This window comes from Schistocerca nitens, chromosome 5, assembly GCF_023898315.1.
Source record: "Schistocerca nitens isolate TAMUIC-IGC-003100 chromosome 5, iqSchNite1.1, whole genome shotgun sequence".
Classification (NCBI taxonomy): Eukaryota; Metazoa; Arthropoda; class Insecta; order Orthoptera; family Acrididae; genus Schistocerca; species Schistocerca nitens.
Window position 1 is genome coordinate 733,044,453 of NC_064618.1, and position 25,013 is coordinate 733,069,465.

Sequence of the window (25,013 nt, forward strand, 5' to 3'; positions counted from 1 at the left end):
ATGGCTCAGTCATTGTTGATCACATAGGCTTTGCTTATACTCATGCAGGACATACTGAACTGTGCTCCTTGCCGTATACCTGTACGGTTTTCACTGCGGAATTTGTAGCCCTCTCTCGTGCTCTTGAGCATATCTGTTCCTGCACCAGTAAGTCCGTTCTCACCTCCAGCGACTCCTTGAGCAATTTGCAAGCTCTCAGCCAGTGCTACCCTTGCCATCCCTTGGTTGTGGCTATTCAGGATTTCCTGCATGCCCTTGAACAACATGGATACTCAGTGACCTTTGTTTGGACCCCAGGCTATGTTGGGATCCAGAGGAATGAACTTGCTGATAGATTAGCTGAAACGGCTACCAGTAAGCCAACACTTGAGATAAGTGTTCTGGAAACAGGCCTCCGATTGGTGTTACACCATCAAGTTTTAGGGGTCTGGAATACGGCGTGGCTCACTCTTTCACCAAACAAACTGCAGGTGACAAAGAAGACTACAAATCTGTGAAGGTTCTCCATGCAGGCCTCTTGCAAGGACCCTACTGTCCTTAACCGACTCCACATCGGCCATATTTGGCTGGCTCAGGGTCATCTCCTCTGTCATGAGGACCCACTCCACTGTCGTTGTGGTTTCCGTTTGATGGTCGCCTACATTTTGCTGGACTGTCCCAACCTAGCTGCCCTTTGGCGGACGCTTAATCTCCCTGACTCGCTACCTATGGTATTAGTCGACAATGCCCCAGCAGCTGACTTAGTTTTACAGTTTATTCGAGAGGAAAGCTTTTACCACTTTCTTTAAAAGTGGGCCACTTAATCTTATCGACCCATTGAGGGGTTGGCAGAACACACTCTTGCCTCCTATGCTCAGACAGGGCTTTGGCTGTCTGGGCTTGGTGGTTCACTCCAACCCTCACTACCTACTCTTTTACTCTTTGTTTTCCCCCTCTCACATGGTCTGTTCGTCTTATGTGTATTTGTGCTTCTCTTGCCCTGTCCATGTTGCTAATCTTCTCTAGGCCATTTCTGAGTGGGGTACATCTGGTAAGTGGCAGGGGGTTGGGGGTTGTATGTCCCATCATTCTGCTTTCTGGGGCTTCCGGCTGCTCTCAAGATAGGGCATCTCACCTGCCTTTCCTCCTACATCACCCCTTTCTTCTTTTTTTGTCCCTTACCTAGCTTTCGTTGGCCTCTCATAGACCATGGGGTTTTCTTCTCCTTGGTTTTGCACAGTTGGCCATCTCTGATGTACAGTCGTGTAGGCCTGTGTGTTCGAAAAAAAGGCAATGATGACGAACCTTTGTAGGGGATTGTTGAGAGCCTTAGAGGGAGGATTAGGCAACTATTGACTAGAACAGGGGAAAGGAAGACGGTAGTTGAATGGGCAGCTTTGAGAGATGAAATAGTGAAAGCAGCAGAGAGCTGAATAGGTAATAAGAGAAGGGCTAGTAGAAATCCGTAGGTATCACAGGAGATATTGAATGTAATTGACGAAAGCAGAGAATATAAAAATGCTGCAGATGATCAGAAAAGAGAGGATACAAATGTCTAAAAAATGAGATTGATAAGAAGTGCAAAATGGCTAAATAGGAATGATTAGATGGCAAGTTTAAGGATTTAAAAGCATATCTTATGAGGGGAAAGATATACTTCCTACAGGAAAATTAGAGGCCTTTGGAGGAAAGAGAAGCAGCTGTATGAATATCAAGAGCTCAGTTGGAAAACCAGTCCTAAGCAAAGAACAGAAAGCTGAAAGATGGAAGGAATATCTAGGGAGTCTATACAAAGAAGATGAACTTGGAGGCAATATTATAGAAATGGAAGAGGGTGTAGATGAAGATGAGTTTGGGGATTGGGTACTGTGGGAAGAATTTGACAGATCACTGAAAGACATCGTTGAAACAAGGCCCCTGTAGTAGACGACGTTCCATCAGAACTACTGATAGTCTTGGGAGAGCCAGCCATGACAAAAATATTCCATAATGTGTGAAAGATGTAAGAGACATGTGAAATACCCTCAGACTTCAAGAATAAAGAAATAATTCCAGTTTCAAAGAAAGCAGGTGCTGACAGGTGTTAGTGTTATGGAACTATCAGTTTAGTAGGATATGAGATTAACAACAACAAAAGCAAAACAAGGACAATGGAATGTAGTCTAATTAAATCAGGTGACTCTGCAGAAATTAGATTAGGAAATGAGACAATAAAAGTAGTAGAGTTTTGCTATTTGGATAGTTATTTTACCGATAGTGGCCACATTACAGAGGATGTAAAATGTAGACTGCCAATGAAAAGAAAAGTGATTCTGAGGAAGAGAAATTTGTCAGCGATGAATATATATTTAAGTTTTAATGTGGTGCAAGGGAGGAATGCTGAAGATCAGATGGGTAGGTCATGTAACAAATGAGGAAATACTGAATATAACTGGGGAGAAAAGAAATTTGTACCACAACTTGACTAAAAGAAGGAATTGTTTGGCAGGACACATTCTGTGACATCAGGGGATCACCAATGTAGTAATGGATGGAAGTGTGGGGAGTAAAAATCAGAGGGGGACAGAACGAGATGAATGAACATCTCTCATCATTCAACATGACACGAAAAATGCCACAGGCAAAATTTTTCTCTAAGGAAACTTGCACTTATTAGTGATGAGGAAACTTGCATTAATCAGTGATTGACAAGATCCGGCATGAGCTGAAAATGGTGAAATAAATCACCAACAATTATCGAGCCACTAGCGTCAACTACCATAAAAGTCTGCGTCAGACGAAAACCACTGTCCAGATGCAACATTAATGTCTTCTCTTCACAGTATTATTAGAGGTAGTCAGTATAAGCTGTGTAGCTGTCACAGGTCGCTCGCTCAATTTCGCAAGATAAACACTGACTTCTGATCCAGAGCCGATTAGAAATTCTTCTCTGGAGTTGTGATCCTACACAAAAAACTGCTGCGAGCAACTGACCATAGACTCTCTAGTGTTTGTGCAGTTGTCATGGGCATATTACATGTGCTTTTGGGATGCTGTCAATGAATGTGGACACTCTGCCACACGTCCTCTTGAGTGTGGTAACTGCAAGGTCTTGACCACTCTTGGCCTTCCCGAATTGTCTGTGATAGGAGTGTTCCACCATCCTCAGACTTTGCTGCACTGTTTCCTCAGCAGGACAGTTTTTGTGCACCACCAAGTCTTCTTTGGTTATGGCCCTGCTGTTGTTCCTTTCTGTTCAACTTAGCATTAAAATGAACCAACTATGCAACCACCTGGTGGACAGTGTGTCACTGTTAGGTTGCTACAATTGTGAAGTCACCATGCATGTTCTGGGGCCAGTGACATCAGCTTGTGGGGTCATGCATATTCTGAGGGAACTGTCTGGTTCCTCCTTGATTTTTCCAAACATACTTGAATTACTTAAATTATTCATTATTACATCTGTCTTACATTCGAAGTCTTGCAGTGGTAAGTCTGTGTAAGCAGCTACAATGACTTGAATATTGGCCAGTAGCTTTCATAGCTAAAATACATCTAATGATATCTATGGTAATAATTCTGGGCTGGTCAAAGCACAGAAATACTGCAGCGTTTATGACGAAAATATGTCTCTGGTCTGATATCTAATAATAATTTTTGAAACATGTTTCTGGTGGCAAAATAAAACACTGCAGAACAATATCTTCAATTTGATGGATCACAATGCAGCAAGCTTGATGCTGCTGATGAAAGTATTCACATCTTGTGAGTTTCTATCGTTGTGGTACAGAGAGACGGTATTTGGAGAAAATCATGCTGAGCGTAGAGGTGAGTTTTCTTCTTGGTTCACTGAAATTTCAGGTTTGCTAGCCAATCCTTCCATTGTTTGAGGCAATACACTCATGCAGAATTGAAAATTTGTGCTGTGTAATTCATTCAGAAAGGAGTCACCACTGTTGGATTATGAGTTCCTATGGCCTGACAACATAAATAACTCATTATTTAATGTATCTAAAAACAAAGATGCTGTAACTTACCAAACAAAAGCGTTGGTATGTTGATAGAGACAATAAAAAATAAAAAAACACACACACACACATTTCAAGCTTTTGCAACCCAAGGTTGCTTCATCAGGAAAGAGGGAAGTAGAGGGAAAGACGAAAGGATGTGGGTTTTAAGGGAGAGGGTAAGGAGTCATTCCAATCCCGGGAGCGGAAAGACTTGCCTTAGCGGGAAAAAGAGGACAGAGCGCGCGCACGCGCACGCGCACACGCGCACACACACACGCGCACACACACGCGCACACACACGCGCACACACACACACACACACACACACACACACACACACACACACACACACACACACACACACACACACACGCGCGCGCGCAGACAACCCTTTGGGTTGCGAAAGCTTGAAATTTATGTATGTATTTTTTAATTTTTATTGTCTCTATCAACATACCAACGCTTTCGTTCGGTAAGTTACAGCATCTTTGTTTTTAGATATATTTTTCCCATGTAGAATGTTTCCCTCTATTATATTCAGTATTTAATGTTTAACATAGGATGTCATTTATTAAACCACAATAATATACACTTGATTGGAGCCTAATTACATCATGTGTTGTTAGGCGAAGTACAGGCTGCGACTGTCTGTAGTCAGTGAGAATGCTTGCTGTAGATGGCAACACAATGACTGTCAATATGACACCATAAGTTCAGATGCGAGATGTGTAATTATGCCGAAGAATGGTATTGCTGACATTTGATGAAAATTACTGCATGAAATTTTAGTTAATCATCACTTTTTCAGCATAAAAATACCCCATTGAGTGGAAGTTCTATAAAAAGTCAATCTCTGTTTATATTGTGGATGGCTGCAGCAGTCCAGGGACACAGTCTTGACAGATATTGGCTCAGTAACAAAATATACCAATGTCCTTGGAGTCTATCAGTGCATCAAAGTGAAATCCAATCCAGTGAGCTGCATGTCAAAGCTGTGATGTTCCAGTGTGGTGATGGTGATTATTCCATCGTTGTAGGCTGCAATGTGACTGTAGCTGAGAACTGCAGCAAGGGCCTGAATAGTCGCTAGCACAATGATACTATACAGAGTGTCACAAACTATTGCCACCTAGAATAACTCTGAAAGTATGGTAGTAGCTGTAAAGTTTGTGAGACAAATGTTGCATGGGACAACGAGGGCCATAACATGATGTTGGTTGTTTGTTGCTAAGTGGGCTCCTGTCAGAGATATTATGTCATTTTTTTTTTAATGGGATGCTATAGTTTGGTACTTATTTTCTGATAGCGGCTATCGAGACAAATCCAATGATGTGTAATAGTAAGTTCTTTGAAGGACAATGAAGGTAACAAAGGTGGCATGAACATCCATTTACAGGTGTTCGAAGTAATGACCATTGGTATCAATATAGTGCTGCAATCCTCTTATCATGGAGTGAGTGGTATTTCTTATCACATCAGCACTTACCGAATCACATGCTCTGACAGTTCACTCTTGTATATCTTCAGGTGTAGTTGGAGCATCTTTATAAACAATGTTATTTTACTAATCCCCACATGAAAAAATCCAGAGGCGTCAACTCTGGCGAATGAGCCGGCCACGACACATCTCCTTCGCGTCTAATCCAACGATTTGGTAATTGTCTCTGAAACTCATTTCTAGTCATCAGTGAAAAATGTGCCAGACACCCATCAGTTTGGTACCACATTTTGTTCCTTGTTCCTAAAGGTATTTCTTCCAATAACAGACCTAATGTTTCTTGCAGGAATGTGATATACTTCCTACCATTAAAATTTCCTTTGATGAAACGGGCCTATAATTCTGTCCTCCAGAATCCCACACCATACATTCACCGACCTCAATAGGGTAAGGATGATACTTACGGAGATGCAGAATACGAACAAAACTACTCTGGTTCATGCCAGATACCCTTGCAATTTGACTCGAACTAACGCAAGGATCTCTAACCACATTGGCAAGAGTACCAATTTCTGTTTCCTCATTAGTAAAGTTCCTTTGCCGGATATGTTTCCGATGCATTAAAGATCCAATTGTTCTCAAGTAGGGTGAGTATGTCGAGGATTTCTTTCAGTGTGTAAGTCTCTCTCTCTCTCTCTCTCTCTCTCTCTCTCTCTCTCTCTCTCTCTCTCTCTCTCACTGAATTTTGTTGGCATTCTCCATAAATGAGAAGCATATTGACTTACTCTTCGAAGGAATACTACATTCACATTCACTTGATTCAATGACAGTAGTCTCACTGTTCCTATTAGTGTTGTATTGCGAAAATGTCGAATGGTGTTTACATGACAATGGCGCATTGGATTGATACGCCGTAGTTGGCAAATATTTACTATTTACACGATATACGAGAGAGAATTGTCAGAGCACGTGCTTTGATAAGTGCCGATGTGATACGGAATACTACTCAATCCATGATAAGAAGATTGCAGCACTGCAGTGATAACAATGGTCATCACTTCGACCACCTTCTGTAAATGGACGTTGATGCCACCTCTCTGACCTTCGTAGACCTACAAAGACCTTACTGTTACACATCATTGGATTCATCTCGATAGCCGCTATCAGATAATACATACCAAACTGTTTAAAAAAAAAAGTTGACCTTCATATCTCTGAAGCGACCACACCTTGCAACAAACAAGCAATGTCGTATTATGACCCCCGTTGTCCCATGCAACTTTTCAGCTCCTATCATACTTTCGGAGTTATTCTTGGTGGCAATAGTTAGTGACTCTCCCTGTGTTTCTGATTGGCTGCACTTACATCCTTGGAGGCAGAGAGCAGTGTGGCATGTGCATGCCTCTAGGTGACGCATGCACATTTAAGTAAGCTGGCTGGTCCATGGCTTTGCTGTCTGTTGACCAAGGCAAGAGGAGGCTTGTACTTAGGAGAAGGTGGAGCAGTGCCATCAGACTTCAGAGTCCTGGATGATGTCACAGTCCTCTGTCTCTGAGGGAGGAGGGGGTGGGGCGGTGGAGCGACAAGGCGAGGTGGCAGGGCTGGGATCCATGTCAATCAGAATCATCTGTGACCTGTTGTCCTGTGGTGCGATGTCCTGTGGCGGGTTCCCAAAGGTAGTTCACCAACTTCCTGAGATTCTGAAACAGAAAGCTGTGTTAGGCAAGCATGTGGTGTACTGGGCTCTCTGTGGGGGCGTGTCTGGTTAATACGCTTTTGGCCCCAAATGCCATCCAGGAATTCTACATTCAACATGTCTCTGCTGAGGAGATTGTCAAAGGTAACCAGTGGGACTCATCCTATGAGAACGTAAGATGACCCTCACTGGGCTTGGTCTTGCATGGAGAACATGTGGTGACGGCAGCAGCCAGGGTGTGGTTTATATGCTTGTGGTTGAAGAATAGAAACTTGGGAGCAGTGTGGTTGACCATAGAGCTTCTCTTCTAGGGAAGAATAGTCTTGGGTATACACCAGTATGATGCCAAGTGGTGGTGATGGCAGGACTTAGCCATTTGGGTCTGAAAGGTGCAGAGAAAGCTTTCTGCCAAACCATTCAATACTGGGTGGATTGACGCAGTGTTGATTAGAAATGCCATTATTTTGGCAAAAGGTCTTAAATTTGGCAGAGGTAAATTGTGATCCATTGTTGTCTGTAACAAAGGACTCAGGAAGCCCCTTGAGGGCAAAAATCTTAGGCAATGCTCAGATAGTCTGGGCCAAAGACGTAGAGGACATTTTTATCGCAAAAGGCAATCCATTACATGCATCTATTGCAGTGACCAAGTGGCTCCTGGAATAGGGCCAGCAAAGTTGAGATGAGTACAGTACTGTGGGGCTGGAATAGTAGGCCACAGGAAATTGTGCTGGGGTGGGCCAGAGTTTGTTTGCTTTGGCAAGTGGAGCATGCATTGATCATAGAGAAAATATCATTGTTTATACCTTGCCAGTACATGGGATGTCTTACCAGTCGTTTCATGAGCAACCCCTCCTCCACTGCTCTTTGGTGCAGCAAATTGAGAGCCTGCTCGTGAAGAGAGTGTGGGATGAGGACCCTGGTGCACCCTGTACCGTTATGTAGGAGGACAGTGCCTTGTATGACCAAATGCTCATGCTATTGCACCTAGGAAGCCCAGGCCCTGTTGGTGTACCGGATGACCTCCTACAGTACTGAGTCGGATACAATATGGTGTTTGCAAGGTGGATGTCCAGCAGGAGGTTGGCCATGGCTTCCTTGGTGGCAGAGTCATCTGAAATCACGCTTTGGGGTTAGCATCGAAGTCCAGATGTTGACCAAGAAGTAGGTGAGATAAGGGGAAAGCTTTGGAATGCTGTGTGGTTGAGCAAAACTGGATGTCATAGGAATAAGCTGATGAAAACAGCTTCCAATGCTGAAGACACCATGCTGTCTTGGCAAGAATGGCTGCCAAAGCCTTGGAAAAGGGCTGTAGCAGCTTATGATCCATGAGTAAGGTGAATTTCCACCTTCAGGCATATTTGTGGAATTTTTTTCCCACAAACTTTTCCTAGAACTTCTTGTTCAATTTGACTACAATTCCATTGAGCAGAATTTCATGTCTTTGATATGAATGCAGTTGGGCATGTTACTCCATTTTATCACATGGGAAAGCCTCACCCCTGTGCCATAATCCAAGTATGGTGAATTATCTTGAAGATACACACATATATATATATATATATAGAGAGAGAGAGAGAGAGAGAGAGAGAGAGAGAGAGAGAGAGTGTTTTGCATTACCCCGGTTCCCAGAACTTCTAATGATAGATGTTGACTGTCGATATTGTATCACAGACATAGTCCCTTTGACTGTTCAGAGATATGACTAAACCTGTCCAAAGATGTAAACAACAATACATAATGAGCGACATTAGACGGTGGGGTCCGACAGCCGATCAGTTCCAGTCACTCCACCAGGAAGGAGGTACACGGCTCGTGTTGCCTGTAGTTCAGCCATGCCTAGACAGTCGATACTGGGGTTCAATCACATCCACATTGTTAGTTTGTGCCAGGAAGGGCTCTCAACAAGGGAAGTGTCCAGGCATCTCTGAGTGAACCAAAGCAATGTTGTTCGGACATGGAGGAGATACAGACACACAGGAACTGTCGATGACATGCCTCGCTCAGGCCCCCCATGGGCTACTACTGCAGCGGATGACTGCTACCTATGGATTATAGTTCAGAGGAACCCTGACAGCAATGCCACCCCCCCCCCCCCCAGGGGATCCACAACTCTTTTGTGGATACGTGCGTAGCGAGCACGGGACCCCGAGCTGATGTGGCCTTCCTTCCTTTCCGGGCTGCATACCTTCCCTTTCCGCATCCTTCCCCATCCCCCATCTTCGCCCCCCCCCCCCCCCTCACCTCTGGCTCCTTCCTTCCTTTTCTCCCCCTCTGGGGGAATGGTTTGTGCCTACGTCCGGAGACGGACGCTTGTAAATGTACCACATTCTTCGCCTTCCTTACTTGTAAGTCTTCGTCCTTCCTTTGTCCTTATCTTTTCCTTACCTCTTCTCTCTACCCTTTTCTCCGCTGCGGCGTTTGAGACCTCTTCTTTCCTTTCCCTTTCCCTTTCTCTTTCTCTTTCTCTTTCTTCCTCCCTGTGCGTGTCTGAAGGCCGACCCACGCACTTCCATGCGTAGCCGGTGACGGGGTAACGCGTAATTCCCCACCCCGGGTAGACAGGTAGGACACGTACGTACCCCCTGGTAACGGCCAAGCCCAGGGAGGGGTGATTACCCGAGCTGATACCTTCCGAAAGTGCCGATTGGTCCCTCCGTCCGTTTGTCGGGAGGTGTGACCTGAGGTGTGAACAATCACCTAAGGCGGGAGTGCCCTCAGAGAGGGCCCCCACAAGGGAGGAGCGCGCCATCGGAGACGCCGGTAATCATTGGGGATTCTTCCGCAATGGTTTCCTCATCTTCCACTATGTCTGCTCACAAACGTAAGTTCACTGAGTCTCAACCACAGTCAGTTCTTCCATCGTTGCCACAGTTCCTTGTTGTTTCTCGGTCTGACGAAGGTCACGACTTCTCCACAGTCAACCCCTTCATTATTCAGAAAGGTGTCGACGCAATTGCAGGTCCCGTAAAGTCTTGTTCCAGATTACAGAATGGCACCCTGTTGTTAGAAACACACAGTGCCCTCCAGGCACAAAAATTGCTGCGTACCTCACTACTACACACTTTCCCTGTCCGGGTGGAACCGCACCGTACCTTAAATTCCTCGCGTGGAGTCGTTTATACACGCTCCCTCGATGGACTGTCTGACGAAGAAATTCAGCACTACCTGTCAGACCAGGGCGTAACGGCTGTTCATAGGGTTATGAAAAGGGTTGACACGAAGATCATTCCAACCCGCACTGTCTTTTTGACATTTGACAAAGTGCAACTCCCATCAAAAATCAAAGCAGGCTATGAGATAATTTCCGTTCGTCCTTACGTCCCAAACCCTACGCGTTGCTATCAGTGCCAGCGCTTCAATCACACCAGCCAGTCCTGTTCTAATCCGGCCAAATGTGTTACGTGTGGCAGGGATGCCCATGAGGGTGCTTGTCCACCTCCATCCCCTCGCTGCATCAACTGTATGGGTGACCACGCTGCTTCCTCTCGAGATTGCCCTGTTTTTAAGGACGAAAAGCTCATCCAGGAAATAAGAGTGAAGGAAAAGGTGTCGACCTTTGCTGCTCGGAAATTATTCGCCAGTCGACAACCCACCGTGCCTCAGACAGGCAAATACAGCACTGTCCTTGCTTCTCCTCGGCCAACAAAGGAGGCCGATCGCTGGTGGCAGGAGCTGCTCCTGACCAACCTATGGATCAGGATCTTCCGCCTTCGGCTGAATGCCATTCCATGCTGTCGGTCGCAAGCTCTGAGCAGTCGTTGAGTTGACAGCACCCTTGGTCACATTCCTCCATGTTCTGTTCACCCTATGTCCATTATCCACTGGAATATCCGCGGCATTCGAGCCAATCGGGATGAATTGTCGATCCTCTTACGATCCTACTCGCCGGTCATCTTCTGTCTTCAGGAAACAAAGCTGCGTCCTAATGACCGCTTTGTTCTCCCTCAATTTCAGTCCGTCCGATATGACCTCCCCTCTGTGGAAGGCACTCCAGCCCATGGGGGACTCATGATACTTCTCCATGATACTCTCCATTATCATCCAATCCCCATAGACAGTTCCTTCCAAGCTGTCGCCGTCCGTCTTTCCCTTTCTGGATACACATTCTCTCTTTGTACTGTCTACATTCCATCGTCCGCACCAATGGCGCGAGCTGATCTCCTTCATCTTCTTGGTCAGCTTCCACCCCCCTATTTGCTGGTTGGGGACTTCAATGCCCACCACCCGCTTTGGGGATCTCCACATCCTTGTCCACGTGGCTCCCTATTGCTAGACGTCTTCCACCAAGCGGATCTAGTTTGCCTCAACACTGGGGTTCCCACGTTTTTGTCTGCCTCCACGACAAATTTATCTCATTTGGACCTTGCGATCGGTACTGTTCCGCTAGCTCGGCGCTTCGAATGGTTCGCCCTTGATGATACACACTCGAGTGACCACTTTCCATGTGTCCTTAGGCTGCAGCCTCAACTGCCATATATGCGCCCGCGACGCTGGATGTTTGCCCAAGCCGATTGGACACTTTTTTCGTCTCTAGCGACATTCGATGACCGTCGCTTTCCCAGCGTCGACGATGAGGTCACACATATTACCGACGTTTTTCTTACAGCTGCGGAACGTTCAATACCACGCACCTCCGAATTGCCCCGGCGCCCCCCAGTTCCTTGGTGGAACGAGGCATGCCGTGACGCAATACGTGAGCGGCGACGTGCTCTTCGCATTTTCCGTCACCATCCTACTTTGGCAAACTGTATCCGCTATAAGCAGCTCCGTGCGCGATGCCGTCGCGTCATCCGCGATAGCAAGAAGGCAAGCTGGCAATTCTTTATTAGCTCCTTTAACACCTTCACTCCCTCCTCGGAAGTTTGGAGTCGGCTTCGACGGTTCTCAGGCGCGCCTAGTTTCTCCCCGGTCTCTGGGCTCACTGTCGCGCATGATACCTTAGTGGACCCCGTCGCAATTTCTAACTCATTGGGTCAGCACTTTGCTGAGGTCTCGAGCTCTTCAAATTACCCGCCAGCGTTTCTCCCGAAGAAACGTGCAGCGGAAGTGCGACATCTTGCTTTCTCCTCTCAAAATCACGAAAGCTACAATGCTGTTTTCTCCATGCGGGAACTCCAACATGCCCTTTCTTCTTCTCGCTCCTCCGCCCCAGGATCGGATGGTATCCATGTCCAAATGTTGATGCATTTATCAACCCATAGTCTGCGTTACCTCCTTCGCCTTTATAATCGAATTTGGACCGACAGTACTTTTCCCAGACGATGGCGGGAAGCTATCGTCGTTCCCATTCCGAAACCTGGAAAGGACAAACATCTCCCCTCTAGCTATCGCCCCATTTCTCTTACGAGTAGTGTCTGTAAGATTTTGGAGCGTATGGTGAATTACCGTTTAGCTTGGTGGCTGGAATCACGCGATCTTTTAACACCTGCCCAATGCGGATTCCGAAAGCATCGCTCTGCAGTTGACCATCTTGTTGCTCTCTCCACTTATATCATGAACAATTTTCTCCGGAAACGCCAAACGGTAGCAATATTTTTTGATCTGGAGAGAGCATACGATACCTGTTGGAGGACAGGCATCCTCCGCACACTGTTCTCTTGGGGCTTTCGAGGCCGGCTGCCCCTTTTTCTTCGCGAATTTATGGCAGAGCGAACATTTAGGGTGCGGGTGAACACTACTCTCTCCCGTACTTTCTCTCAAGAAAACGGGGTACCCCAGGGCTCCGTGCTGAGTGTTGTCCTGTTTGCCATCGCTATAAATCCAATTATGGATTGTCTCCTTCCTGACGTCTCGGGCTCCCTCTTTGTGGACGATTTTGCGATCTACTACAGCTCTCAACGGACCAGCCTTCTTGAACGACGTCTTCAAGGATGTCTCGATCGCCTCCACTCTTGGAGCCTCGAAACCGGCTTCCGTTTTTCTCCCAGTAAGACCGTTTGTATTAATTTTTGGCGACGTAAGGAGTTTCTTCCGCCCTCCTTACATCTAGGTCCTGTCAACCTTCCGTTTTCAGACGTCACTAAATTCTTGGGTCTTATGTTTGACAGAAAACTGTGCTGGTCCTCCCACGTTTCCTATCTTTCGGCTCGCTGTCTGCGAACGCTCAACACCCTCCGTGTCCTGAATGGTACCTCCTGGGGAGCGGACCGAGTGGTCCTTCTCCGCCTCTATCGCGCCTTAGTGCGCTCGAAATTGGACTATGGAAGCATAGTCTACTCCTCTGCTCGGCCGTCTATTCTTCGGCGTCTCGACTCTATCCACCACCGTGGATTACGTTTAGCGTCTGGAGCTTTTTACACTAGCCCTGTGGAAAGCCTTTATGCTGAGACTGCTGAACCTCCGCTGTCCAATCGGCGAGCGGTCCTTCTGAGCCGTTATGCTAGCCATCTGTCTTCCATGCCTGCTAATCCAGCCCATGACCCTTTTTTCGACGCCTCCTTTGATGTAGGGTATGCAGGCCGCTCCTCCTCCCTACTACCCCCGGGAGTCCGCTTCCGTCAACTGCTCCATTCTCTTTCCTTCCGCTTTCCTAAAACCTTCTTGACAACTTGGGGTACAGCACCGCCCTGGCTCCGTCCCCGGATCTGTCTGCTCCGTGATCTTTGTCAATTTCCCAAGGATGGTACACCTTCACTTGTTTATCGTCGGGCATTTGCTGCTCTATGTGCACAAATGACGGACGCCACCTTTATTTACACCGACGGCTCGAAAACATCGTTGGGTGTTGGGAGTGCCTATATTGTTGGCGACGCCCCAAATCACTTTCGGCTTCCCGACCAGTGTTCGGTTTATACTGCGGAGCTTTTCGCTGTTCTCCAGGCTGTCCACTACATCCGCCGCCATCAGCGGATACAGTACGTAATCTGCTCAGATTCTCTCAGCTCTCTCCTCAGTCTCAAAGCTCTTTACCCTGTGCACCCTCTGGTCCACCGGATTCAGGACTGTCTGCGCTTGCTCCACCTGGGGGGCGTCTCGGTGGCGTTCCTCTGGCTCCCGGGACACGCTGGTATCTGTGGGAATGAGGCGGCTGATATAGCAGCCAAGGCTGCAGTTTCTCTTCCTCGGCCAGCTATTCAGTCGCTTCCCTTCACCGATCTACGGAGCGGTTTATGTCGCAAAGTTGCTCAATTATGGCATGCGCATTGGTCAACACTTCCCCGCAATAAATTGCGGGAAGTGAAAGCCCTTCCTTGCGCTTGGACCTCTTCTCCCGAACGCGTCGTCGGGAGGAGGTAATTTTAGCTAGACTCCGGATAGGGCACTGTCTTTTTAGCCATCGACATCTTTTAAGCGGCGATCCTCCCCCACTCTGTCCCCACTGCTCTCAGCTGTGGACGGTCAGACACCTTTTAATTGAATGCCCCTATTTTAATCCGTTACGCTCCCGTCTACAGCTATCGCCTGATCTATCGTTGATTTTAGCAGATGACACGCGCTCAGCCGACCGCGTTCTCCAGTTTATTAGTGACAGTGAAATGACGTCAGTCATTTGAAGTTTTATCGGGGGACCATCAAGCCCTCTCTGTAGTGGACTTTTAAGCCTTGTTTCTGCTTTTAGTGTCTCCAATTCTTTGAGTTTCGTTCCCATTTTTGCTGTTTTCCATTTTCGGTTTTTATTATTTCCTCAGTCACGGACCGGGCGCTAATGACCATAGCAGTTTTGCGCCCTAAAACCACAAAAAAAAAAAAAAAAAAAAAAGCAATGCCACCAGGTTGAATAATGCTTTTCATGCAGCCACAGGACATCGTATGCAGCCACAGGACATCGTATTATGACTCAAACTGTGCACAATAGGCTGCATGATGTGCAACTTCACTCCTGATGTCCGTGGTGAGGTCCATCTTTGCAACCACGACACCATGCAGCTTGGTACAGATGGGCCCAACAACATGCCTAATGGACTGCTCAGGTCTGGCATCATGATCTCTTCACTGATGAGTGTTGCATATGTCTTCAATCAGACAATCGTCAGAGACATGTTTGGATGCAACCCAGTCAGGATGAACACCTTAGACACACTGTCCAGTGAGTGCAGCAAGGTGGAGGTTCCCTGCAGTGTAGATGACAGTTCACACCCCCATCATGTACATGTTGTGAGTGACTTCCTTCAGGATAACAGCATCGCTCGACTAGAGTATCCAGTATGTTCTCCAGACATGAATCCTATCGAACATGCCTGGAATAGATTGAAAAAGGCTGTTTATGGATGATGTGAATGTGACCTACCAACCACTCTGAGGGATCTACACCGAATCGCCGTTGAGGAGTGGGACAATCTGGACCAACAGTGCCTTGATGAACTTGTGGATAGTATGCCACAACAAATACAGCCATGCATCAATGCAATAGGACGTGCTACTGGGTACCGGTGTGTACAGCAATCTGGATCACCACCTCTGAAGGTCTCGCTGTATGGTGGTAAAATATGTGAGTGGCTGGTACAACATGCAATGTGTGGCTTTCATGAGCAATAAAAATGGCAGAAATGATGTTTATGTTGAGCTCTATTCCAATTTTCTGTACATGTTCTGGAACTCTCAGAACTGAGTTGATGCAAAACTTTTTTTGATGTGTGTATTTTGGTCACTGGCGCAGCTACCACGGACTTCAGTAAGAATCTAGAACACCTCTTGTCAGAGTTTGAGCATTCTATTCTTCATTCACGAGCAGATAAACCACATCCTGGATGCTGTCATCATAACAGGTTCTCCATACAAGACAAATGAAGATAAGTGTGCAGCATGTTGAATACTTAGGCTACATATTTAGCACCTCAGGATCCATTCTACATCACAGCATGTAGAGGTGATACAGAAATTACCTGCACCCAAGGACAAGTCCAAGTCCATGTCCACGTCCATCCTGGGACAACTAAAGTGTTACTGTCGTTTTATCCCACATGCTGCAGCAACTGTGAAACCCCTGCATCAATAGCTTCACAAACTCGTGCATTGTAAAGGTCTTCAGTGTGCGATAAACCAATCTGGTACTCAAAGAATCCTCCTTCAAACAACCTGTCTCACATCTTACCATGCCATCCATCAGGTCATGTTAGCAGCTGATGCTTTGGATTATGGCACAGGGGTGGGGCTTTCCCATGTGATGAAATGGAGTATCATGCCCAACTGCATTCATATCAAAGACACGAAATTCTGCTCAATGGAATTTAGTCAAATTAAACAAGAAGTTCTAGAAAAAGTTTTTGGGAAAAAAAATTCCAAAACTATGCCTGAAGGTGCAAATTCACCTTACTCATGGATCGTCAGCTGCTCAAGCCCATTTCCAAGGCTTTGGCAGCCATTCTTGCCAAGACAGCATGGTGTCTTCAGCATTGGACACATCTGAAATCATGCTTTGGGGTCAGCATCGAAGTCCAGATGTTGACTAAGAAGTAGGTGGGATAAGGGGAAAGCTTCGGAATGCTGTGCGGTTGAGCGAAGGTACAAGCATATGGAATAAGTTCACAGATATGTGCATGGCTCGAAGACTTCTTAAGTAATAGAACCCAGTACATTGTCCTCGATTGTGAGTATTCATCAGGGACAAGGGTATCATCAGGAGTTCCCCAGGAAAGTGTGATGCTGTTGTTCTCTATATACACAAATGATTTGGCTGACAGGGTGGGCAGTAATCTGTAGGCTGATGGCTAAATGTGGAAAAATGTAAGTTAATGCAGATGAGAAGGAAGATCAAACCTGAAATGTTCGCGTACACTATTACAAGTGTCAAGTTGTGTAAATATCTGGGCGTAATGTTGCAAAGGAATACGAGATGGAACGAGCATGTGAGAGCTGTGTTCTGTGTTTTAACTTCAGTTTATTGGGAGAATTTTAGGAAAGAGACTGATATAGGACTCTAGTGAGATCTGTTCTTGAGTACTGCAAGAGTGTTTGGGATCCATACCAGGTTAGATTAAAGGAAGACATCAAAGCAATTCAGAGGCAGGCTGCTAGATTTGTTACTGGTAGGTTCAAAGAACACACGAGTGTATGGAGATGCTTCAGGAATGCAAATGGGAATCCTCGGAGGGAAGTCTAACATTCTTTTCAAGAAACACTATTGAGCAAATTTAGAGAACTGGCATTTGAAGCTGACTGCAGAACAATTCTATTGCCTCCAACATACATTGCACATAAGGACCATGAAGGTAAGATAAGAGACATTAGGGCTCCTATGGAGGCATACAGACAGTTGTTTTTCCCTCGCTCTAGTTGTGAGTGGAACAGGAAAGGAAATGACAAGTAGTAGTACACGGTACCCTGCTTCATGCGCCGTACAGTGGCTTGCGGTGTATCTATGTAGATATAGATGTAGAAGTAGATGCAGGTCCAGTATTTGCAGATAATATCCATATGCTCCTGATCCTTGTAACCAAACTACCACAGCTTTATTTTAACAGTGGTCATTGTGAGTTGATTTTAGCTCAGACTTAATTTCTGCCTCTGAAAGAATTGCTCAACAGTATATGGATAGCATCAACACCTACACACCACACACTCATATGCCATTTCATTACAGCAAAATGCCGTAGGATTGTAGCTTTCTGTCAGCGTCTTAATTTCTTTCACAGCAGTCTTTCATCTCATTGTGGAAGCAACAAACAAGTGTTGGTAGTCGACAACGCCATTGTTCACATCCATACTCTCCCTTCACTCCCCACACCACTGTGGATGTCTCACAAATTATGATGTTGAACACAGGTTTATACCTACTTCACTGGCATCCTGTTAGCTTTTCTGACGGGGTATTCTGCTTTTATCCTGAAGATCAATACTTAAGGTAAATTCTGTGTGGTGAACATCCAATTTTTCCATTCTTCCAGCTCCACCATTCAAAAAAACAGTGCAAATAAAAAACCTATGAATGAATAAGTAAATACTAATATAGCAATAATTAGTGAAGTTTGGCAAACTCCAACAGTTGTATGACAGTTACAAAAGCTGCTTTTGTTTATCTTCACAGCACTGCAGTATGAACTCAAGGATTTCTTAGGATTTTATTGCTTATTTTGTTATGGTCATTTCAGATTACAGTAGAGGGGAAGGAAAAACATGTGACTTTAAATATACTTTTCAAGTGAGATATGAATTGATGGCTACAGTTACAATAGTATACAGCTAGTGAGGCATCAATAACATGAACAGTCTCTTATTGCTGCAGTAGTAGCTAAAGCAGAAAGTGGCAGAGCCCATACAAAGTAAAAGAGAGAGAAATTGTAATTTACTCATAAAATAACTTTATTGTAGTTGAAAAATTAAATTTTCTACCTTATTGTCACTTATTATGCAAAAATTTTTCTAAGTACTTCCATCAGAATTACAAGTAAATATCTAGTGAATTTGGGCAATGGACTTCCAGAACTGGAGCTGGATTATCCTATCACTGAGTTATGGCCATGCTCTACCATTAATGTCATTCAAAGCAACTAGACAGTGTAGTGCCCACACAATACTGATTATACATATTTGTTCAGAGTTAAAAATACCATCCAACTAGGTTTGAAGTGCATTTTGTACAGAAAAGAATTTTCTTGATTGTTTAAGAAGGAACAGGAAAGATAAAATCTGAGGGCACAAGATCAGGTAAATAAGTGCATGAGGAATGACTGCCCAAACTCCTGGATAGTTATTTGTGAAATCAGCAGAGTGCATTATCATGTAGGGCTGATACTGATGCAGTTATTTTGGTGAATTTTTTATACTGCATCCGGAAAGTGTCTCACTTGTTGGCAGAAATGCCAGCTGCAATGGAAAGAGTTCATAGTGCACACAATAATTTTTGTGCCACTAGGTACAAAATAATAAACGTAAGTTGCACAATAACCAGACCAAAAAATGTCTGCTTCAAGAGTAGTAGTAGTTCTACAGTTAAATAATTGCAGTGTCAAACTCACCTGCGTAAGTAAGATGACAAACATCCTTTCTTAAAATCAGAGGTTGCAATACCTAAGAAAAGAGAGCTATGAAGAGATGCTTTGCATTATTGAAGAACTAAGTAAAAAATTTACAGAGAACTATTTGAAATTTGTAACTTGTGGATGTCCCTTGTGTGAGTACATTTTACCATTGTATTCCTTGTGTGTGTGTGTGTGTGTGTGTGTGTGTGTGTGTGTGTGTGTGTGTGTGTAGCTACTGGTTTATTAAGTTATGTAGTTTGTTTACTTTCTTTAATGTGAACAGTATCAGAGATTTAAAAAATTATTCTTTGTAAGATGCACCTCTACAAGACACTCCGTGAGCGCCATCGTCTTTCACATGAACCTCGCCGCACATTGAGCCTATTTCTCAAAGACATAGGCATGCCTATTGAACAAGCTGTGTCCTTTTGGAAGAGAGAATATTCACAGAAAGCTACTGCTGCATGCAGTTGCCAGCATTCCTGGCAAAAAGACATGCGGAAACTAGTGTATAGTATACGCCATATGTATGGTTTAGAAGGCAGTCGTATCAATTACAGAGCACAGTCATGTAAGGTTATACAGGTATGTATGAATTTTCAAGCAGATAACAAGAATTAAGAATGAAGAAGTGCTAGTTACATGTGTTACTAATTTTTCCTCTGATTTTAATTTGGATGTAGATTTGCCCAACTACAGCATAACTGTGAAAACTATTGGATTATTTATGAGGTGTTAAAAGTACAAAAGTATTTGTGTTGTGTTTATACAGTACATACATTTCAGCAAATTCAGTTTTCTACTTCATTTTTGTGTGTTGTCTCCACATCACCCAATGTGCACCTGTATGTAACTGTCTACAGTCAGAGGTACAAACCACTGAGTATGCTTATGAAATATTGTATAATCTGTTATTTGTAACTCATCAGTAGTAGTTTTTCAAATGATGTTTCTTTGTCAAGTTACCTTCCATTAAGAACGTGAGTGCAGTCGACTGTGATAAGACTTTCAAATGGTAGAGCACAGCAGTCAGTCATCCTTTTCTTGCAGGTTTTATTCGGCAAATCTAGATTCGGCTAGTGCTTAGCGATTATCACTGTACCATTTCGTAGTATCAGTGCATGTTCTAGTACATCAGCCCCCTTTGTTCTATCTCAGTTCATTCAAGACTCAACTTGAATGAACAGTGACAGAAGCCCGAACAACAGGGGGCTGACATACTAGAACATAAACTGATACTATGAAATGAAATGGTACATTGATAATCGCTAAGCACTAGCCAAAATCTAGATTTGCCGAATAAAACCTGCAAGAAAAGGATGACTGATTGCTGTGCTCTACCACTTGAAAGGATGTTTCTTTGCTTGCAGATTTCATTCGACTACAGAAAAATTAATATCCATTGTGAAATGTAGTAATCCTATATATGATTTCTTGTTGTTAAGAAAAGTTAAAGAAATTGACCATCTAATATGGTACATTAACACCATAAGGTCTAATATTTGCATTTTCTTATCAATGAATGCTTATTTGTCACTCACTAAAAGCGCTTGAAAAATCATGTGTTGGGAAATTATTTTTATGTCCAATTTTATCTTCACTTAGTGACATTCCTTGTTTCAGCTAAGACCTTGTAGGTAGTTGATAAATGGGTATCATTTGCGCAAAATGAACTAACTGTGAATATGTTATAATAAGCTATTTTTTCTATTGCATATTACGCCAAAATTTATATTTGCCAGTGAGATTCTCACACAGTGAACTAAAAAAAAACTGTGGCACACGTATTCTCAACTCAGTTCCCAAATTTATTTTTTCTTGAATTGTAATGCAGTGTGTTCATAACATCCGAAGTAAGCTACACATACCTCTTCAGTGCCACTAAATGGTGGGCACCTCAGGGAACCTAATCAGCAAGGACTGGGATCATGGTCAGAGAACATGAAGGCTCAAAAGAGGAGACTGTTAAGTGTTAGGGTGGAACTTCGTGTGTTTTGGAAAATGAGGCTTATGGTTTAACTGTCTGAATAGTAAGAGTGACTGAAATCTAATCTTGATGCATGCTGCATAGTGATGGTATGGAGGGCTGTTGAGGTACACCAACACAACTCTCTATTGTGCAAAATGCTGATTGTGCACCATCATCTGGTTACTTAAAGCTAAAAGCCACAACAAAACTAAAATTTTTGTGGTGTTAAGTTGAGACTCATACATCTCAAGGAAAATTTAATGCCATCAGATTCTTTAATATATAAGTATATTGTGAGTAGTTCATCAGTGATAGGAAAGTGTGATTCAAGTCTTTTTGCTACACATCATGCTGTCTTTCATCTAAATCAGCATACATACTCTGCGAACTACGTGAACCACAGTGTGGCAGAGGGTACTTAATGTAGGGTTTCTTCCCGTTCCAACCATTATGGACCACAAGAAGACTGACTGCCTAAATGCCTCTGTGCACCCTTTAATTAGTCTAGGTCTTTGTGGCCTATATGGGATTGATACTTTGGGGGCTGAAGTAAGGTTCCAGATTCTTCCCCTGATACTACTACTTGAAAATTTGATAGTATGTTTTTGCAGGATGACTGGTGCCCATCTTCAGGTGCCTGCCAAAGCATGTTGTTTTACCATTTCTGTGATGCTCCCCAATAAGTAAAACAAAACTGTGGCCATAAGTACTGTCCTTCATTGAAAAAAATGCTATATTCCCGATTAGTCATATTTTGTAAGGATACCACATACGTAAGCAACATTCCTAAATAGGATGCACAAATGTATGGTAACAATCTCCTTTGTACACAGACTGCATTTTCCCAGTACCTTGTCAATTAACCGAAGTCTGTCACCTGCCTTGGCTAAGACTGACCTTACGTGATAGTTCCATTTCATATCCATACAGACTGTTACAGCCAGGTGTTTGAATGAATTTATTGATTCCAGTTGTGACTCATTGATATTTTAGTCAGAGGTTGCTACTTTTCTGCATTTTGTAAATTACACTATTTTACAATTAATCTATGAAAAGTCTGATGTTCCTGTTAATACTGACTGTCAAGTCATCAACATGCAAGATGAACAACAAGGATTCAACACATTTCCCTGGGGCATATCTGAAGTTATTTCTACATCTGTTGATGATTATCCATCCTCCCTACCAGGAATTCATCAGTGTGGTCATAAATTTTGTTTCATATCCAATATGATTTTACCTTTGCAAATAAATGTTATTATGGTGCTGAGTCACATGCTTTTTGAAGTCAAGAAATAATGCATGCACTTCGTTGCCTTGGTTCATTCTTTCAGGATGTTGTGTAAAAAGTGAGAGTTGAGTTTTACATGGCCAACTTATTTGGAACATGTGCTGATTGGTTTGGAGAAGGTCATTCTGTTCTGGGTACCTCATTATGTTTGAACTCAGAATGTGTGCTATGATTCTACAAGAGATGGGTATCAAAGGGATTGAATGGTAGTTTTGTGAATCACTTATGTTATCTTTCTTGTAGAAGGGTGTGACCTGTAAGTTTTCCCAACCACTGGCCACAGTAATATATTTGATGTCTCTGTGCTATATTATGGTTAAAATGGCAATTAACTCTGCTTTAAATTCTGTATAGAATTTGATAGGTATACCATCAGGCCTTGTTTAATTTTAGCAATTTCATGTATCTATCAATACCACTAACACTAATGTCCACATCATTCATCTTTGCAGTGGTTCAAGAGTTAAACTCGGGCAGTATTCTGTAACTTCCTTTGTAAAGGATCAATTGAGAGTGAGTTCAGCATTTCTACTTTTGCTTTAGCTACCTTCAATTTTGATTTGTCTATCATCCACAAGCATCTGGACACTTAACTATGCTGGCACTGAGAATCTTTTGAACAGAATTTCTTTGGATTTTGTGTGAGATCTTTCAATAGGATTCTGCAGGGGTAGTCATTGAAAGCTTCATGTATTGCCATTTTGACAGAAAAGCATGTTCTGTTCAGTGTCTCTCTGTCTATAGCCCTGTGCCATGTTTTACACCTGTTATGCAGTAAATATTATCGCAGTATTATTTAGCACCTCCAGTGTAGCAAGGTTCATGTCTTTAACATATTATTTTAAAGATATTTTTATCTGCGATGATTAGAGCAGAGATTTAATTTACTTCCAGGGAGTTTGTCTCCCTCTTTACAAAGATGGAGAGGACACCAAAGAGAAACAGTTCATTCAACAGCTTGAAGTAGTGTTTTTTTAATAACAAGCTGCAACATTTATAGTTGCACACCACTGGAAGCAGCTAAATAGTTTAATAGTATTTGGTGAATAGTAATTCAAGTGAAACTTGTTAATAATTTTCACAGAATTAAAAAAAACTGCAATAGTTGATGAACCAATAATATTTTATTGCCTACAGCTGATTCTGAAATAATGTAATTCAATCTTCTGACACACACTGTAACAATGGAAACAATATGTTACAGCTATGGATTAGCAGTTACTCAGAATTAAAAATGTACAGTGAACCAATGACCAGGCATTACTCACACAGAGCATGAAAGAACTAAGGTTGTCTTCCACCTCATGATCTCTGTAGAACCAAAAGTTCCGTGTCCTGTTTTATAAAACAGGGAATCTAAGAAGTAACCAAAATGAAAAAAAAAAATCCATTAGAAAACCAATATCCACAGAATCATGAAACATCTAACAAATATTAAGAAGAGGAAAAGGACTGCACAGTATGTGAAAGACACTTGCTTCACATCCCAGTAGCAACCACCATCTTGCTCCTCTGGCTGTACTAAGGCAAAAACTGTAAACAGCTGAGATGAGAGACCAGTGTGAGTGCACACCACACATGGTGCAAATAAAGTTGTGCATACAGCTATGGTGGGTAGAAGGTTTGCACCATGAGCAAAGAAACCAAATAAGAGTCGGACACTCTAGACACTAGGGAGGAAGAGAAACTGTAGCTCTAGATATAGAACACAAAGGTGTGTAAGCACCACTAACCAATTTTATAAAACAAAATTGAACCAGTTAACAAAATTACAGTTATAAGAGGAAAGGCTCCAAAACAGACGTAACATTGGAAAAACCTAACTTAAGCAGTTACCTGAAATTCACTGTAATTAGCTTGCTAAAATATTGATGTGGTACAAATTTGTATTGTAATTGTAAATAATAGATTTCAGCTATCAGTCGTCCTTTTGAAATTTTATTGGCAGATCTAGATTTCAGCTAGAAACTAGCCATTCTCAATGCACTATCATTTTTGATCAATGCATGTAATGCCTGTTGGGCAGGCTTCATCCACAGTTCATTGAATTCAAGTAAGCAATTCATGCAGCAATATGTATAATTATACCCATTTCTCTATCATATGCCTCAGACTTAAGTGGAACACTATGTAATCTCCCAAGGAGGAATGTAAAGGCAGCAATATTTACTTGTGTGTGCGGTTAGAAGCAGCATGCAGGACTAAGTCGGTAGTGGACTCCTGTATATGGATGTCATATTCTTTACAGAATCAGTACTAAGTCAGTGCAGAAGAAAGGCATACCATTTCCTAAGTGTGGCTTTACATTTTATCCCATGTTACTTAATAAGACAGGAATTGTTTTCATTGATGGAGTGGATTACTGAATAAGGGGCTGTCATATAACCTAAGAGAGAGAATCTCTGCAAAACAGGAATCAGTGGTAATTGCTCACACAATACTGGCCTTAGAAAGTGCCAATGACCCTGTTCCTCTTAATTGTGAGGTGTCCCTGAAGACTAATAGTTTTTGAAAGATAAAGGGGGGAAGAAATTAAACAAAATAGTAGGGAGTATTCAAGATGACACTAGCAGGCATGGAAATAGATTAATAACAAACTTACAACTATACTGCAATAATTGTCCAGGTGGATAAAGGGAAAAATTTAGTTGTGCTTTCCCAGCAGGGTATAAGGACAAGATGGAACTAGTAATAAGATAGTGAGGTGTAGGGACCTCACGAAGAAGTAAGCAGAAAAAAATTCAGAAAAACAAT

General features: G+C 43.3%; 1 protein-coding gene across 7 annotated transcripts in view; it reads left to right on the forward strand.

Moving 5' to 3' along the window:
- Positions 1 to 25,013, forward strand: part of LOC126260204 (DNA primase large subunit-like) — a 104,845-nt gene that overhangs the window by 66,513 nt on the left and 13,319 nt on the right. For 5 of the 7 annotated variants that reach the window (XM_049957492.1, XM_049957486.1, XM_049957488.1 and 2 more), the window contains exon 4: positions 19,315 to 19,584. The exons of 1 other annotated variant lie outside the window; for it this stretch is intronic. In XM_049957492.1, coding sequence (XP_049813449.1) covers positions 19,315 to 19,584 — 270 coding nt within the window. Of the gene's footprint in view, positions 1 to 19,314; positions 19,585 to 22,711; positions 22,773 to 25,013 lie in introns of all 7 variants that reach the window. One more of the 7 variants, XM_049957491.1, reaches the window with a different exon arrangement.